Source organism: Rhineura floridana, chromosome 2 (genome assembly GCF_030035675.1).
Source record: "Rhineura floridana isolate rRhiFlo1 chromosome 2, rRhiFlo1.hap2, whole genome shotgun sequence".
In the NCBI taxonomy this organism is placed as follows: Eukaryota; Metazoa; Chordata; class Lepidosauria; order Squamata; family Rhineuridae; genus Rhineura; species Rhineura floridana.
In genome coordinates this window covers 19627133-19646487 of record NC_084481.1, presented here as the reverse complement: position 1 = coordinate 19646487, position 19355 = coordinate 19627133, and the positions used below count along the sequence as shown (strand labels likewise).

The following is a 19355-nucleotide window of genomic DNA, read 5'->3' as shown; positions in this document are numbered from 1 at the left end:
CTCTCACTCACACACACCCTCCCACCCGGCAATCTTGCATCACTCATGGAAATGGACTGCCTTCTAGTCGATCCTGATTTATGGTGACCCTATGAATAGGGTTTTCATGGTAAGCGGTATTCAGAGGGGGTTTACCACTGTCTCCCTCTGAGGCTAGTCCTCCCCAGCTCCCTAGGGCCTGCTCAGCTTGCCACAGCTGCACAAACCAGCCCCTTCCTTGTCCGCAACTGCCAGCTGGGGGGCAACTGGGCTCCTTGGGACTATGCAGCTTGCTCACGGCTGCACAGGTGGCAGGGCACGTAACCCCTGAGCCCCTCACTGTGGGGTGATCTTTAGGTGGCCCTTGACACCCAGGAGACATGAGCGGGGATTTGAACTCACAGACTCTGGACTCCCAGCCCAGCTCTCCTCCCCACTGTGTTATACCATCACTCATACCGCCAGACATTCCATTAACTCCTTCAAAGCTGTAACACATTACAGTTCCCAGCAATTTTTTTCGTTATAGGCCCTCCCAAGATCTGCCAACAGTATGTGTCTGTGGTTAGAGGTACGGGTATGTTTAAATGTTATGTCTGTATGTTAGGAGATACTGTTTTGAACTGTTATTTCCTTGCGTGATTGTTTTCAGATGTAGCTCCTTCACCTCACCATGATACAGACTGAGGGGTATAACCCATCATGTTATGTGTTCACAACTTCTGGAGAGTGCAGCCTATCTGCAGAAACATCCTGGCATACCAATGTGAAAAGTGCTTTACCTAAATGTCAGGTATTACTCTTCCTTCCCACACCTGTGTAGCAGCAGACACTGGTCTATCAAGTCGAACAGGGCACTGCCCCACCAACCTCAGTCTGCCCTCAGCCAACCCTCACCTGTCTGCCTTCTGACAACCAGCCCAGGGGGTGGCCCTGGTTGCCAGCTTCCTCTTCCTCAGTCTCAGATTTGCCCTTGTAGAACTCAGCAGGGAGGAGGATGGGGGCAAACCTAGAATTAGTTAGCTCTGCCTGTTGTCGGTTCCGGCTCCCCCTCCTGTTTGACCTCCCTGCTTTCTGCCCTGCTAGTCCCAATGGGCATCAGCCACCACCGCTTTGTAGAAAAACCATGTCAGATATGACGTGGCCCTCAGGAAGAAGTCAGGAGCAACTCTAGTTACAGACATGAACGTCCCTTGCTATTGCGTAAGATTACCTGAGCACAACGGGCTTGACAGTTTCTTCAACAGGGCTTTTCTTCTCAAAGAATTCCTCCCCCAGTGTGACACCAATACGTTCCTTACTGTGCGACAAGGTAAAGCCAGGAACGATCTCATCTTCAAACTCCTTTGATATCTGGGGTGAAAACAGAAGTGATTGAACTCTAGAACCCTTGATTTTAACATCCAAACCAATTAGATGCTCCCTAAAATGGAATCTCAAACTGACTGATGCAGTTTTATAAAACATAAGATTCCTAAGGGCTTTGGGCTACACAAAGGAGGCACACAACTCAGATATCTTTTATTGGAGCAATTTCATTGAGAGAAACAAAACTTTTAAGTTACGCAGTTCTCAGCCTCAGGATGCTCCCATAACTTCAAGGCTAGATGATTGTCATGATATCTATGTTTGGATGCCTTTGGTGACTCTCCCAAAGCCTTGGATGAGTGGCAGAGAGAATGTCACAGCAGTGTTCCAACCTCAGCATTGGCTTCCTATTTTCTTTGGGGCATAATTTTGTTGATGTTGACCTATAAAGGATCTAAGCTCAGTAGTTGGGTCCTACACACATTAGACATCAGACTGCCTTCTGTACTCTCACAGGATCAACCCAAAGTGCCTTTTTGACAGTATCTGTGCATGCGCATCTCTGCCATCAACTAAGATGGCGGCAGGGGCTTCAGTACCTTAGGGAAACTGCGGCCGCCATCTTCATTAAGGGCAATGGTAAAAGACAGCAGACAGGTAGGTGGGGGGGCATGGGAGGCACGGATCGCGGAAGGGGAGCGGAGGGGTGGCTGAGAGGCCCCCTGTAGCTCCAAGGGCCATTGGGCCAGTCCCCCACCTGGCCGCCCTTTAGAACCGGCCCTGAGAACTATGGATTGGAACCAAAGGTGCCTTCCTGTTCACAGGATGCGTTTCAATCCAATAGAGGCTCCTGCTAACACTCTGTGTGTGTGTGTGTGTGTGTGTGTGTGATTTTTGCTTATTTCCCCCCTCCCCTCTTTCAATCACCACCTTCCACACTGAATGCTCCAGAGAGTCCTACAACAATCCAGAGCAGATTTTCAGGCAGTATTGGAAGGAGGAAGTAACCAGTGAAAATCACCTCTGTCCTTCTTCCATTAGTGGGCACTGGGAACAGTGAGTGAAGGAACAGTGAGTGAACTTCACTCACAGGATCTTTGGGTCTAAAATATCTCCATCAATCAGAAACAGAATGGAGCCTGACCGACATTGTGCCTGACCAACACTGTGGCACCAACATTTTGGAATTCCCTCCCCTTAAATATTAGACAGGCACCATCTCTGTTTTGCGGCCTACTGCCGAGGGGCTGAGCCCCTCTCCAGGGCTTCTAACCTAGCCAGTATAGCGGTCCATAGTATGCCTTCCCCTTGTTCCCCATCCTCCGCAGCTGGGGGTGGGCGTCTACCCTCTGCCCTGGGGGCCCTTCCCTTCCCTTTTGGCCCACCTTGACCTTTTTTGGGTGGCATCCTGAGCTAGAGTGTCTCCGGGTCTATCCTTCACTAATGACCCCCCAAGGCCTATGCCCATTGCGGAAGCAAGAGGAGGTGGTCAGCGTGGGGATACCTAAAGGGGGACCAGCACCCTCACAGCCCAGCTGGACTGTGCCCCCTGCTCACTCCAGTCCCCTGCCGATGGGCCCCTTTATCTCGCCCCAACAATCCTGGCCACCTGGGCCGCCAAGTGACAAATGGGGTGGTGTGCACGATGGGGCTGGGACCCACTTCCCTTGCTATGGGGTGGGTGAGGGGCTGAGAACCTTCCCACAGGGGTCCCCTGGGTAATAATCAAAGAAAAAGAACGCGGCCACAGGACCGCTGCGCTTGAGATTCGCCGCTGCCGCTAGGCCATGCCGCCGCCATGCAGCTTCGCTCTGCTGGAGGGCCTCCCGAGGCCTAGGGCTCTCTCCGCTGCACCACCGGGTCTGCTGGAGGAGCCTTGAGAAGCCGCGTGTGTCGGCAAGCGAGTCGAGCTGCGTCGCGCCGCTGATGCAGGAGCCTGCCGCCATTTAAAAATGCCGCCAAATTTGCAGTGAGGGTGGGCGGCTGGCGGCACGGCCTTAAATGGCCCCTGTTGTGTGCTACGTCAGCGCGCCTGCGCGCTGTGTGCACATACACCCCACCAAGATGGTGGCTCGGCTGCGGCCGCAAACACGCACCTTCACCCGGTAAGTCCCGGGCGCGGAACGGGGATCTTTTTGGTGTCTATTGAAGACCTTCCTCTTTCAACAAGCCTTTTAAGCAGAGACCTTATCCCAGTCTGCATCTGTGCTGAATTGTGTTCTAAGATGTTTTCAAAGGTGTTTTAATATGTTTTGTTTTAATACGTTTTTAAAGATGTTTTGTTTTAATATTTTAAAGTCTTTTGTTTTTAAAATGTTTCGAAGTGCTTTTAGTCTTTTTGTTTGCTCTGGGCTCCTTTTGGGAGGAAGGGCGGGGTATAAATTTAATTTAAAAAATAAACATTTATTCTGATCTATACCAGAGAGATGTATATTTTTAATAAGAGTCTGGAAGCAGAGCTTTTGCTCTTTGAGCTTTGAAGGCCTTTCTGAAATTAAAATTTATTTTCCTACCTCAGAAAGTTGTTGCAAAAATGAAAGAAGATTGCAAATTAAAACAAGAAACAATCTATTCTACTCACATCTCTGGGCTCCCTGCTTCTTAATGGTTGCACGTTAGTTCTGCAGGAAAATTTCAGTCTGAAATAAGATAACATTACTTTAAAAAATACCCCTTTGTTTCTCCTAACAGAATCCAAGAGAGTTTCCTGCACAACAGTGGAAAGAATACTTATTTCTCAAATGTATGTCTTCTCAAATAAAATAATACTTATTTTATAAACACATCTAAAAGAGGCACATTGATGACTTGATTTCTATAGACAACAGCAAGCTCGGTGGGTGGCTGTGTCGGGTGTGTTTCCTCTCATGCTTTTAAAGCAAAGTGTACAAAAATATTTTAAGCATTTTCCTTTTAAGACTTCAGTTTTGTAATCCATCTTACTTCAAATAAAGAGTTATTGGTTTACACAAGTATTCCATTTTACCTTTGTATAAAATTACTTTGCATTTTGCTGGAGAGAGTTAGCATTGCTTGTAGATTTCAATCCATTTCAAAGTTAACCGTTTTTCCCGTCAAAGTGCACATAGTTCACTCAGATTTCCATTGGCTTCAGATTCTCCCATGACATGCGTGTGCAACAGAAGACTGCTTGAATAATTTGGTTTGTAATATCCAGATTCCCATACGTTTCTAGCATTTGCAGAACCTCAGAAATGAGGCAAAACATACAGACCCTATTCTTCTCATTTATTTGTGAGAAACTAGCCTGCTCCCTCTTTTCAGTGTTTTACTTTGCCCACTGCCCCACCCTGGAAAAATTCCTGCAGATGCCCATGGTGGGGAGGAGCTGAATGATTCTGAGCAGTTGCTAGACCTAGAGCATGATTCTTGTGACATTTAAAAAGACAGCATGCTAGCATCTTCCTGGATTCAGTCAGTCACACATGATGATAAGTCACACATGTTCCTAAGGCAGTAAGAAGACCAGCATTTTTTACCACCCTCACCTCTCCTCAAAGCAGCCTCATAGGCCAGATTGCTAAAGAACTGCATTTTTACTGTTAGCACACGATGACAACAGGACAGGTATTTATTTATTTTTGTAGTGACTGATTCTTAACATTTCTTAAAGTCACCTTTTTATGGGATGCACAAGATGATGCACAGAAAAATCAACATGTAAATCATTACAAAATCAAAAAAGCCATGTTGAGGATTTTCTTGCAGTTCCATCTCCACCTGAGAAGTGTAGCAAAATGCATATACAGAACTGGTCACATAAGACACTTGTGCTACATGGGCAAAGACATGAAACCATCTGATAAGACAGCACTTGGCCAACTCTATCCTCTTGCTGTTGGCAACCTAGAAACTTATGTAATTAACCGAATTGGTAGCTGGACAGCCATGCTTCAGAGGTGAACAAGATCTAGCTAATTTTTTTTTAACAAAGATATTGTTGCTTAGAGCACATTCTGTTGGTAGATTTGGAATGTGGGTGCTATTGACTACAGTATTGCCCAGACAGTACAGCTAGTGTGATGGGCTGAAATAGAAATTGCAACCTACGTACAGTAATCTGTGTTAAAGAGAGCAAAACAAAAACAAAAAACAACCCCCCCAATAAATAAAGCTTTATATTTAATTGTTAGATAGAAAAACGTAATGTATGTTTTAATATCAGATTTGTGCATCTTGTGTTTTTTGTAGAACCGCAAATAAAAAGACTGTATTCGGGGGGGGACACATTTTGTGAGCATTGTGCTGCATTTTAATGTGTGTGTGTGTGCTCCCTCTGGGTATTCTTTTCTAACTTGTTTTCCCCTGGAGGATGCCAGTACCTTCTTCTTTTATTCTTAATGGCCCCAATTGGTTTCCATTTCTAATGGCACTGTTTCCCCACTAATCTTCCGCTACTTTCCACTTACTTGGGCTTCTGAGTCAGCGTGCCTGCCCTGGTTCTGACCAGCCTTTTGCATCCTATCTTCCAAGGATCCCAACAAGGACAGTGCAAGGAGTGGAACTGGGACATGCCTACTGATCATGGGGATGGTGTGTTTCAAAACCTGTAAAGCAAAACAGAAATTCAGAGACACAGTCTCCTAGAAAGTGCTTCCAAGGGAAGCAAGGTGCTCCTCTAAGCCAGTGGAGCTTTAGGCTTTGCTAAAGTGAAGATCTCGAGTACTTGTGGGGCACAGAACATTTGGAAACAGATCAAAGAAAACAGCAGGTTTCCTGTCTTCTAAGCAATACCACAAATGGGCTGAAAAATGTATGTATGTCCCAATGAGATGTACAGTTACAAGCCTACAACAGTTGAGAAGTTTTCAACTCCCTTTGTTCAATTGTGGCCTTTGAAGTGTCTTGACATTTTCTTCCCCAAGGAACAGGCCTCTATGCTTCTGAACTGTGCTCTTCCAAGCTTGTCCGAACGTAGACCTATTTAGTTATTATTTATAACAGTAATGGGAATCAGTGGCATTGATGTTGCTGGACTACAACTCCCACCATCCCTGATCATTGGCCAGTTGAAGCCTGAAAAGGGCCACTGTTTTTCCACCCCTCCTTTATAACAAAAGCAATTAACTGCGTACAACCAGGCCAAACATATGGGTGCCCTTGAGGAATATAGTCTGAAACTTGGGACGCTGTTCTCTTGCCTTATCTCCTTTCTGACTCAAGGAACTATTCGAATGCACATATGCAACGCAAGCAAACATGGGATGGCCACTTCATAATAATCTCCCCCCAAAGAGGAAATGCCTCCCCAAATAAAGGAAAGATATTTTCATATGCTGATTTATATGCATAGATGCACATCTAGGAATAAAAAAAGGTAAAGGTGTCCCCGCACTTATAGTGCGAGTCGTTTCCGACTCTTAGGGTGACGTCTTGCGACGTTTACTAGGCAGGCCGTATAGATGGGGTGGGATTGCCAGTTCCTTCCCCGGCCTTTCTTTAGCCCCCAGCGTATGCCGGGTACTCATTTTACTGACCACGGATGGATGGAAGGCTGAGTGGACCTCGACCCCTTTTACCAGAGTTTCGACTTCCTCCTTCTGTTGGAATCGAACTCCAGCCGTGAGCAGAGCTTCAGCTGCGTTACCACCGCTTACCACTCTGCGCCACGGAGGATGGAGAACCTGTGGTCCTCTATACGTTGCTGGGCTAAGGTTGTCTTTATCCCTAACCACTGGCTATGTTGGCTGAGGCTGATGGGAGTTGGGAGTCCAACAACAGCTGGAAGGGCCACAGATGGTTCCCCATCCTTCATTTAAATAGAAATAAACCACACATCATCTATGGGGACTAGGTGAGCTGTCTGCCTGCTGAGCAGATATTAACTGTTGATGGGCAACCTCAAAGTCCCTGCTGATCTCCTTTCTTAGGGTTCTTTATCTTGAAACTGGACTTGGACACTTCAAATGGAAGGGTGTCCTCTCTAAAGAAGACATATGGTCATCACCCACACATGCTGTCCTATATTACCTGACGGCCATTGGTTTTGGTTCCTCCCCCCCTATTTTTTCTATTAATTTAAAGCCAAAATCACAATGTCAAAAGAACAAAACAAAAACCAAACATTGCATCAAAATCCCTTCTACCACCCCACCCCACAAGAACATGAAGCAAACGAGGCACACTAACTACAAAAGCTAACACTGGTTAAGGTGTAGACTGGTCTTGTTTGATCAGCTCCTGTTACTTATTGTTGTTGTTATGTGCCTCCAAGTCAACTACGACTTATGGCAACCCTATGAATCAGTGACCTCCAAGAGCATCTGTCATGAACCACCCTGCTCAGATCTTGTAAGTTCAGGTCTGTGGCTTCCTTTATGGAATCAATCCTTCGCTTGTTTGGCCTTCCTCTTTTTCTACTCCCTTCTGTTTTTCCCAGCATTATTATCTTTTCTAATGAATCATGTCTTCTCATTATGTGTCCAAAGTATGATAACCTCAGTTTCATCATTTTAGCTTCTAGTGATAGTTCTGGTTTAATTTGTTCTAACATTATTTAACATTATTTGTCTTTTTTGCAGTCCATGGTATGCGCAACGCTCTTCTCCAACACCACATTTCCCTGTTACTTATAGAGATATGTTATAGTTTTATTGTAACTTCTTTTGTTTTTGTTTATTTTATGTTGTTTATACCCCTAACCTTGGCATCAATACGGGTGCAGGGTGGGTTAATGGTACTTTCAATTAATTGATTTAAAAACATCATAATAATCATCCACTTTGCTTTCTCCTTAAGGGAAGGATTGACCCCCCTAGTTGTGGCTGGAGTACAGCTCCAATCATCCCTGATCACTGGTCATGATGGCTGGGGCTGATGGGAGCTGGTTTCCCATCTCTGCCTTAAGGGATATTAGAGTTGCTCTTAATCTACTGCGTCCTTCCCTCCACTCCATCCTAGCATAGGCAATTTTATAAACGGGATGCAATTTCAGGTTTCAGTAGTAGGTCAGAGAGAACTGTGCTCCTGACCTTAGCACATACATTTTGAAAATGTAGTGGGGTGCACATATGTGCAGACACAAGGCCAGGGCTGGCACCAGCCTGCCCTGGGACCATGGTGCCGTAACCCAACAACCCCCCCGATACAGGCAGCATGGGGCTAATAAACCTGCCAGCATGCCCCACCTACCTCTTGTATTGTGTGGATGTGCACACTGTGCACACATGCCTGCCATCAACCAAGATGGTGGCAGGGGCACCAGCCCCTTAAGGGAGCCTTCGTCACCATCTTAGGTGATGGCAGGCATGTGCACACAGGACACATGGCATTCACACCCACAGGAGAGGTAGGTGGGGCATGCGTGTGGGCTTACTGAAGCCCACACTATCTGTATTGGGGGGGTGTCTGGGATCTCTCTCTCTGTGTTCTGAGACAAGGCTGGATTGCAGGACCCGATGCTGCCACAGATCATGGAACAGGAGTGCCACCCTCCCAACCCAAGGAGGGGCCTTTCAGGGGCCCTTGGCCAGGGCCCAACCTGGCCATCCTCCGGCACCAATCCTGCGCAAGGCACTCATCACAGTAGAGCAGGGGTAAGGAAACTTAGGGCCACATGCAGCCCTCCAGGCCTCTCTGTTAAGCCCTCAGGAATCTCGAGGGCTTTTGCCTGGCTGGAATGTGTTCTTGAGCTATGACAATGACTCTTACTTGCCTTGGGTTACGAGCAGCATCACTTGATTCACTCACTTTTGTCTACCACTGACATGTGGCCTCCAGAAGGCCACTCACAAGAAAAATGTGGCCCTTCGGCTGAAAAAGTTTCCTAGCCCTGCAATAGTGAAAAGCAAGGAAGAAAAACTCTAGTAACTCTTGGTCCCAGGCTATGGTCTGAAGGCATATGGGGCCGTCAGGTCTGGTCAGTGCCTGGATGGGAGACCGCCTAGGAATCATATGTAAGCCGCCTTGGGTTTTTATGATGGAAAGAAAGGCAGAGTATAAATGTAATAAATAAATATAGTAAGCATGTGCTTAATTTCTGAGCCCAGGACACAGGCTGTCAGAGACAAAAATCAATGGCCCATGGGCTGGAAGCCATCTTGCCATGGGAGCTATTAGTGATGTGAAAACAGCATTCTGCACATGCACAAAGGCAATTTGGCTTTTATTTTTCCATGCATACAGGGCTGAAACCACCAGAATGGTTTAAATGTCTCCCTCTTATCAGGAAACCCTGAGACTGTAGCCTGTGAGGAGAATAGTGGTTTCCTAATAACTCTCAGCACCCTTAACAAACGTTTGCAGGGTTCTTTAGAAGCTATGACTGTTTAATGGAAAATGGACTGCCTAATTTCAGTAATGAGTGAACAGACTCCACTCCATATAAATGAATTATTTTGTTGCTTTCCTTCTTTTATATTTTCCCTATCTTAAGATAAGATTAACTATATAGAAAATGAAATGGACTGCCTTATTCCAACTTATGGCAACTCTATGAATAGGGTTTTCATGGTAAGCAGTATTCAGAGGGGGTCTACCATTGCCTTCTTCTGAGGCTGAGAGGCAGTGACTGGCCCAAGGTCACCCAGTGAGCTTCATGGCTGTGTGGGGATTCGAACCCTGGTCTCCCAGGTCGTAGTCCAACACCTTAACCACTACACCACACTGGCTCTCATAACTATTTAAAAAGGTAAGATATTGCTTAAAATGTGTAGTGCCAATGGGGCCTGAATTGAGATGAGCAGCAATAAAATAACAGCTTTCAGTCCAAGAGGTAAGAAGCCATATTTTTTTGAGACAACACTGCAGATTTAATGGTGCTTCAGTCAGTTCCATGGCATGTAACATGAACATTTAACACACAGGGACAGCCCTTGAGGAGTGAAGCCGATACAGATTTTGCCCAATTGTTATTTACTGGGAGATGTTTTATACCATTGCACATCAGCTGATTCTGGGACAAACAGTAAAACATGTTCTACAATTTCAAACTAAAATGAAAACTAAACTAAAATAAAGATAAAAAGCAGAGTATCAAATCACACTCAAGTAACTAAGCTTGGGAGAATGAACAATCCACTTTTTTACTTTAAGTTTATATATAATTTCAAAACTATGGTAAAGGTCTGTACAGAGTGTTCTCTCAAACATAATAATTTGGGGCTAAAAGAAGCATCTGATTTTTGTTATGTTGATGTGACAACAGCAGGAGAACAGGAATAAATTATTTGACTCATCAGTGCAGTTTGCCACAGCAACAGATGGATCTGTTCATACCACCAGTGTCAGGCTCAAGAGGTCACTTCTTGTTATGGGGGAGATCATTCAATTACCAACTCAGCGTCCAAATGTCTTCAGCCAGCCCTATTAATAGGGCACACTTAAAACCAACCAAGAGAAACTACAGCTATAAGATCTTACTGCTTAGCGGTTGTCTCCGTTTCATGAATTTAAACTTGACGCTTAGAAATCTTTCCAGACAGCGTGTCTTGGTAGTTGTGCTTCTATCCCCTTTCTCTCTGTGTGCAATATTAGCTTGCTTTCTCACCATAGCAACGAGCTTACTGTCTGTTTCCTTCCAGTCTGTTCTTAAAGGCAAAGCACACAAAATAACCCGATTTCTCGCTATAGTCACGAGTCCAGATTCTGCTTAAAGCCATTTGTTCTAAAAATAAAGAGGTGTTAAGCTTGCTTCCAAATACTGAATTTCCTGAACCATTAGGGGGTAAACCAGGGAAACAGCAAGTTAAAGTGAGCGTGAGAGCACTCTCGTCAACGACAAGGTCTGACCCTTTTGAGATCTGAAGGAACACGCCCTTCATTGGTTGCTTATGTGATGTGTTATATACGTCATTACTCGTACATTCACGTATAATATCAAGTCCAAGCTTGTGCACTCTTTTGGCAGTAGCCCCCCCCCCATACATACCATCCCTCCTTTGATGTTCATTACCACTGGCTTGGGTTGCCAAATGGTTAACAACATCTTTCAGCCAAGGTACCGTTCCTACAGTCCTCTTCCTCCTTACCTCGCAGGGTCTACTATTTATTTATATCCCACCCTTTCTCCCAGTAGGAGCCCAGGGCGGCAAACAAAAGTACTAAAAACACTTTAAAACATCATAAAAACAGACTTATAAAATATATTAAGACAAAAAACCCATTAAAAACATATTAAAACAAAACAACTTTAAAAACATTTTTAAAACAGCTTTAAAAACATTTTTAAAAGGTTTAAAAACATTTATTTAATTTATTTATTTATTTATTTATTATTCAATTTATATACCGCCCTTAGCGAAATAGCTCTCAGGGCGGTGAACAAACAAAATAAAATACAATATATCATAATAAAAATACAAAAACATATACAAACAAACAACGAAAAGCACCGCAAAAACAAAATAAATACTACAAAAATTAAAATACAGATTAAAAGATTTAAAAAGTTAAGAAGATTAAAATGCCTGGGAGCATAAAAAGGTCTTTACCTGGCGCCGAAAAGATGGAAGTGTAGGCGCCAGGCGTACCTCTTCGGGGAGGCTGTTCCACAACTCAGGGGCCACCACAGAAAAGGCCCTAGATCTCGTAACCACCCTCCGGGCTTCCCGATGGGTTGGTACCCGGAGGAGGGCCTTAGATTCTGAACGAAGTGAACGGGTAGGTTCATAGCGAGAGAGGCGTTCCACAAGGTATTGAGGTCCCACGCCGTGTAAGGCTTTATAGGGCAAAACTAGCACCTTGAATCTTGCCCGGAAGCAAATAGGAAGCCAGTGCAGACGCGCCAGGATGGCTGTGCCACAACCCTCTCAATCACCTTCCCTAAGAAGGGGATATTTGCGACCGGGCGGTGGTTGTCGCAAACCAATGGATATAGGGTGGGCTTTTTCAGGAGCAGTCGGACACCACCTTTTTCAGGGTGGTTGGAACCACTCCCTCCTGCAACAATGCATTGACCACACCCTGGATCCATTTGGTTAAACCCCCTTGGCAAGCTTTAATAAGCCAAGGACAAGGGTCGAGAGTACGCATTGCTGGCTGCATCGTCACAAGCACGTCAACTGAAACCGTTTCCAAGAAGTTGCAGCAGATGTTGCACTGGACACCTCACTGACTACAGTAGATGTGGATGGGGCATCAAACTTGCTATGGAGGCGAGCAACTTTACCCTCAAAGTGCCTTGCAAACAATTCACAGTGGGCCTCCAAAGGGTCTAAAACTCCATTTCCTGGAGTTGATGTCAACAGACCACTGACAATATGGAAAAGCTCCACTGGGTGGCTACTTCAGGCTGTTACAGTGGCAGAGAAGTGGGCCTTCCTCGCCATCCTCACTGCCACCCAATAGGCACGGTTATGATGCTTTACTTGTGTCCAATCAGCCTCACAGCACATTTTTGCTATTTGCGCTCTAGCTGTCATTCAGCCTGTTTCATTGCCCTTAACTCACTGGTGTACCAAGGTGCAAACCGGGCTCCACAATGCCAGAGAGGGTGCTCGGGTGCAATCATGTCAAGAGTCCGACGCACCTTGCTGTTCCACAGCATGACAAGGACTTCAACAGAGTCACCTGCTCTATCTACTGGGAGCTCCCCCAGGGCATTCAGGTATCCAGTAGATTCCATTAGTCTTTGGGGGCAGACCATCTTAATCTATCCACCACCCCTGCAGGGAAGGATTGGAGCCCTAAGTCTAAACTTCACCAGGAAGTGGTCTGACCATGACAATGGGGTGACATCCACCCCTCTATCTCCAGACCATACCTTCCTCCATCTGGAGCAAAAACCAAGTTGAGGGTGTGCCTCCCCTGCCCTATGCGTTGGGCCAGTGACAACTTGAGACAGCTCCACCATCGTCATGGAGGCTCTCACCCTGCACAGGAACTACACATGCACCAGAGACTCTCCTCACTACCAATCACCTCTAGATTGTTTAAAAAAAAAAAAGGGAGTAGCTCCCTAAGGCAGCCGAGCTTTTGTGCCCCGTCAGCCAGGAGCTGATGCAAGAGGCTGCAAGATTGACTGCCCTCTCCCGAGTCAGGATAAGGCAGGGGGTCCCAGTCCTTGCAGCACTTACCAGGGACTTCAGCTGTCTCAAGAGACAGCAACCCAGAGAAGCGAGCAAGCAAGCAGCCAGATTCTCAAATACTCACTCCCAGGGCAGGGCAGACTCTTCTCCAGTCCCTCAGTGCTGTATATACAACTGTATACAGTATTTTCACCCCACTCCTCAGCAAAAAAGGTCCTGAGAACTGATGGAACAATAAAAACAAGACAGCCCCTGCCCTCTGATTTACAATCTAAAAGGCACAACACAAAAGGAAAAAGGGACAAGGAGAGATGAGGGAAAAGAGCAAACTAACTGGGGCACTAGTTCTTAGAGACAGAGGTGTTATAAAAGACAGCTGGGATGGAAACAGTTCATGGAATTGAAGAATCTGAACTGCTGGTGTCTCAGCAGAGCCAGTGGAGTGGCCTGGGTTCCCATCTTCAGTTCCATTATAGTCTTCACAAATAAAGACTTCAGCTTTGGTTTGTTTTTAACTCTGCCTATTTTGTAATCCCTCAGGGATAGTTTTTCAATCCATCACTCAGTGTCACAGCTTTTTCGCACTTCAACAGAGCTAAATCTGCAACATATATTTTTTTTAAAAGTAACAAACCACTATTGAGATTACCTTGCATTGTATGCTATTGCTGACTTTTTTTTTTTAGGTATCTTGAAAATGCATAAAGATGTCAACTTTCTTCATACTTGTCTCGCTTTACTAATGGCAGATTTGTATATACAATTACCACATTACAAAGTTTGCATTTTATTGTGTAGATAGTGCCCAGAAAGATCCTTCCAAGGCATACATCAGGTTTAACTATAGTATTTGTAAAAACAAATGACCACCAGCTGTGTATGTGGCACATAAGCCCATATTTTATTAATTTCAGGGAAATGAACAAACAAGTAACTATTTTACTATTTATTTATTTATTTTATTATTTGATTTATATCCCACCCATCCTCCCAACAGGAGCCCAGGGCAGCAAACAGAATTGACAGTCCCCGGGCTCTTTTGTCAAATTCTATTATGTGTGTTGTGTTCACATCTTGATAGTCTTTATTCAGTGTATTTTATTTTCAGTTGGTCAAAGAATAAAGTAAGTTGGCACCATATAGTCAATATTATACAACCACAAGAGTGGCTGTATACTATAGCCAGCGTGGATTTTTCACATTCTGCAATGTTAAACATACCCCCATGCCATTCTGATGCTCGCGATAAGCTCTTTTCAAAACAATTTTTTTTTTGGCGATACACAAAACAGTCAGAGAGAATGGAGAGTTCAGAGTGTAAAAAGAGAGGGGGAAAAACCAGAGTCCTTTTGGGCTTTTTTGTCAGAGTTGTTAAATTTGTTGAAATTAATTAAAAATTGGTCATGTTCACTGAGTACCTGTAATCATGTTACTGACTGTGCCCCATATTCTGATCTTCATCTTCTGCAGTTTAAAAGTTAAAAAAATGCCTGGCTGATTTTTAATTAATCTAAGAAATTTAGCATTGAACTCAATGATGTCAGGCATACGCAGTAAGAACCAACTGTCAGTGTTCTAAAAGCCAGACTAACAGCTGCTTGGCTAGGCTAATCAGGGGGCCACACCCACGCCAGACCTTTATTTCCCTTGAGACCGTCATGGCTTCCCCCAAAGAATCCTGGGAAGTGTAGTTTGTGAAGGGTGCTGAGAGGAGACTCCTATTCCCCTGACAGAACTCCAGTGGCCAGAGTGGTTTAACACTCAGCTGCTCTGATTGAAGCTCTATACAGGGAAGAGGGCATCTCCTCCATTCACTAACTACACTTCCCAGGATTCTTTGGGAGAAGCCATGACTGTCTAAAGTGAAATAAAGGCCTGGTGTGGAATGGCCAGGGACAGCTTTGGTTCAAATTACGTGTGCCTGCAGTAGAATAAAGAGGTGGGGGAAACGCTGAAAAGCAATGATACTGTTCACAATGTTTTTGTTTTGGAAAGGGGCTTCCCCTCTGCCCAATTCCAACCCACCCAGTCTCCTCCCCTCCGACTCTCCCCCAGGTCAATTTAACCTATCCTAAACATGATTGCACAGAAGTAAATCCCAAAGAACTCCAAAAGAACACAAATGGTCAAACCTACTCTCCCTTTCTCCTCCCTCCTATCCCCTCCCTCCCACTTCCTTTGCCCCTCCCCATCTAATCTCCTCCTTCTCTCTTCTTTCCCTCCCCCCCGGTGAGGTTTACCTATCCTAACCATGATTGCACAGGAGTAAATCCCATTGAACTCAATAAGCATGCAAATGATCAGACCTGCCTTTTCCTCTCATATCTCTTCCTCTTCCCCTCCCCTCTTCCTCCTCCCCATCCCATTTCAGCCCTCCCTCCCTTCCCCCAGTCAGTTTTGCTATCTTAAGCATGATTGCACTGCAGTAAATCTCACTGAACTCAATAAACATGCAAATGATCAAACCTGCCCTTCTCCCCTCCCCCTGTGGTCAGTTTCACCTATCCTAAGCATGATTGCAGGGAGGTAAATCCCACTTAACTCAATAAGCATGCAAATCATCAATCCATTCTCAGCAAACTTGCGCAGGATTCCTTTTCTTACCTCCCAGATTAAAAATCAGAGAAATTCACTAATAGGCAAAAAATCTTGCAGTTTAAGAATGTACCTATAGCCCACAGATATTTCTATCAAACTTTAAAAAGCAGTGAGATTGGACAGCTATAGTGAATGTACCAGAGCAGGAGACCTGACCTCCTCCCTGAGATATTGTACCACCCTACAAAACTGTCAAAACGCAAACACAATTTGGGTGGGTTGGTCTTTCACAGTCCAATCCACTTCCTGTGTAGCTTGCTTGGAAGAATTTGGTAACATGTGCCTCTGAGCATATGGTGAGTGGTGGCAACACCTGTAATCAGCCCAAATAATAGAAACAAGACATGTGCTGTGCTGATCTTGTTTTGGCAGGGAGGAAGCAACAATATTTTTTTTTTTTCAATAATTTTTATTCAGATTTTCATAAAACATACAAGACAAAATCATAAAACATTCAAAGACAAAAAACAAAATCAAAAATAGTTAAACAAAAAGAAAAAAAGAAAAAAAAAAAAAACAAAAATAAAAAATAAAGAGTAAAATATTGACTTCCCATTTGTCAAAGATCAAATCAGTTATAAGTCTATAATATATAACAATCCTGTCTCTTAAGTCATATTATAAAATCACTTTCCTCCAGTAGTTATCTTACTTAATCATCAAATCTCATAAACATTACTTTATTCTTTCCACAAAAAGTCAAAGAGAGGTTTCAATTCTTTAAGAAATATATCTATCAATTTTTTTTTCCAGATAAGCATATCGATTAATCCATCTCATTACTAATTATGATAATCTTATTGTCATAACCATAGTCAAAATAAACATTTCAATTAATCCATCACATCAGAATCTGTTAGGTTCAATAATTTCAGTAGCCATTGTTCTATTATCTCTATTAGTTCCATTTTCCATCTTCCATCTTCAGTAGTCTTGTTAAGTCCAGTAATTTCAATATCCAATCTTCCATTATCAGTATTCCATAATAATCTTGCTGTCAAAGCCATAGTCATATAGTAAGAGTCTGATGGGGATTACCTCTATCCCAAATATTTTCTTGCCATCCATTCTGAATAGGTTGCTGAAATACTGCTGTAAAATCATATCTCTGTTCTTTTTTTCAAAATACACTGGGTCATCTCTTAAAAGTTTTTCCATTGTCACATGGCTGCAGTTAATTCCATAGATTTTCTCTATATTGGGCTCCATCACATCATTCCAGTCCAGAAGATTATCCATGCCATTGATAACTTTATCTCTAGAATCTTCATTCATTTCTTCAGAGATAACATTGAGTTCCAAACAATAGATTTTATTTCTAAAGTCCATAGACTCCAAATCTTGTTCCTGTTCCACGTTGGTTCCAATCTCCGGGATCTCCTCTCTCACAGGGACCCCTATTCCAGTCTCCAGGGTCACCTCTCTCACAGGGACCCCTGTTCCAATCTCTGGGGTCTCCTCTCTCACAGGGACCCCTTCCAGGGTCACCTCTCTCACAGGGACCCTTATATCTTTAATCTCCTGCTTCATTTTACTCAATTCAATTTTCATTATCTCAATCTCATCCATTATTTTCTGAAACATAGTTATTTCCAGATTTTCAGCCACTTTCTTAATTGCCATTTTAAAAGAAAAATATAGGAAAACCACTTCTTATTTCAGCAACAATTGGGTTAATACTCCAAACTTGGTGACATCACAGTATAAACAGAGCAGACAGCCTTATCTCTCCAATAGTTAAGTAAACAAAATGCAGTTCCCAGGATCGAAACAATTAATGGCAATCGTCAAGAAACAGATTCGTCAAAATAAAATAGACCAAAAAGAGAGTAGTCTCAAAACAGTATAATATTTTTCAAAATAAAAATCTGGAATAGAAATCCCTCTTCTGTGTGTATCTTTAGAATGCAAATCCAGGACAGCTTTTTGCAACAAAAACAGAGATAAGCTATTAATTAGTGCGTAGCAGAGAGAAGTTACGGCTCCCCAGTGAGATGTCAAAAACTGATCAATCTGGCAAATCTCTTTTAAACAGCAACAATTTAAGTCAAGTAAAAGAAAAATATAGAAAGAAGGGTGCTTGCCTGTTAGTGCGTTCTCTCTTAGAAGATAAGGTGAACGTTCGCTTTATCAGATAGAGCTTGCTGTTAAAAATCCGTCCCACCTTCGTCGGCTGGACCTCGTCCCATAAATTAATGAGATCTGGTCGTCCCAACAAAAATAGGCTTTGAGGTTAATCTCTTCGTTTCTCCCTACCCGGGAGAAGTTTAATCAGTCAAAAAAAAAAGAAAAAACTGACTGATATATCTGAATAAGCTTCTTTTGAGGCAGGAGCCCGTCTCAAAAGCAGGCACAGGCTAAGTCACCCTTCCCGGAAGTCAGGAAGCAACAATATTAAGATATAGTTGATATCGTTCAGATAGTCATTTTAAATGTTTTATTTACTTTGCACATTTAGTGACGTTTCCTATAGATCACTTTCTTTTGCTTCTGTTTCTGTGCATATGTGAAGTACAGCAACATTTTGCATAATTTACACTAAAAAAAAAACTCCAAAAACAATTGTGAAGTAGCGCTGACTATTCTGCAGAATAGTCTCCAGTGAACAGGAGTGTCAGTTTGCACAAGATAAAATAGTGGGAGGTGAAATGTATGCCAGCAAATTTCTAAGCGTGCTCTATGTTTTTAATTGACCATGCCCACCTTTCCTTAAATGAAGTGTTTTAAATATAGCAGGCTGAAATCATGCATCTTGGGCAGGTCGTTTGTTTTTCCCCACAGCTAGATTCATTGCTTAAGTAGCAACATATTGTAATCAATCTGATTTAACATCAAACTGCAGTTTCAGAGTCAACTGTTAATGTGCCCAAAATAGATCATAACCTCCAGTTTGAAACATAAAAGGCTGCCTTCACCATCATATGACATTGACCAATGAGAAGGCTTTGAAATTAATAAAAATAAATTTGACAGAGATTTCTAGGATGAATAATGAGGGAAATAAAACTTTCTAGATTAGATTCTATAGAAACAATATTAACACAGGAAAGAAGCGAAGTAAGAACACCAACATACAAAAATGTAATTCTCCACTTTTGAGGATGGCAGGTATTGCCACCACCTCTCCATATGCTCAGAGACACGTTACCAAATTCTTCCAAGCTACACAGGAAGTGGACTGTGAAATACCAACCTAAATGTGTTTGCATTTTGACCAATTTGTAGGGCAGTACAATATCTCAGAGAGGAGTTCAGGTCTCCTGCTCCCCTGGTGCATTCACTATAGCTGCCCAATTTCCCTGCTTTTTAAAGTTTGACAGAAATATCTATGGACTATAGGTACGTTCTTAAACAGCAAGGTTTTTTACCTATTAGTGAATATCTGTCTTGCATTATGGCAATGCAGAAGCTGGAAGGACAATATGAAATGACAAACTACATCAACATTAGCAATGTTTGGAAGAAATCACTCTACAGCCAGAA

The 19355-nt window shown here is 43.4% G+C and overlaps 1 protein-coding gene across 2 annotated transcripts in view; it reads right to left on the bottom strand.

Moving 5' to 3' along the window:
* Positions 1-11031, bottom strand: part of FLACC1 (flagellum associated containing coiled-coil domains 1) — a 41971-nt gene extending 30940 nt beyond the window's left edge. Inside the window, exons 1-4 of one of the 2 annotated variants that reach the window (XM_061608006.1) lie at positions 10669-11031; positions 5718-5855; positions 3869-3926; positions 1193-1332 (exon numbers count right to left, since the gene is read on the bottom strand). In XM_061608006.1, coding sequence (XP_061463990.1) covers positions 1193-1332; positions 3869-3926; positions 5718-5821 — 302 coding nt within the window. In that variant the 5' untranslated portion in view covers positions 5822-5855; positions 10669-11031. The remainder of the gene's footprint in view (positions 1-1192; positions 1333-3868; positions 3927-5717; positions 5856-10668) is intronic. The other variant, XM_061608007.1, reaches the window with a different exon arrangement.
* Between the last annotated feature and the right edge of the window lie 8324 nt (positions 11032-19355).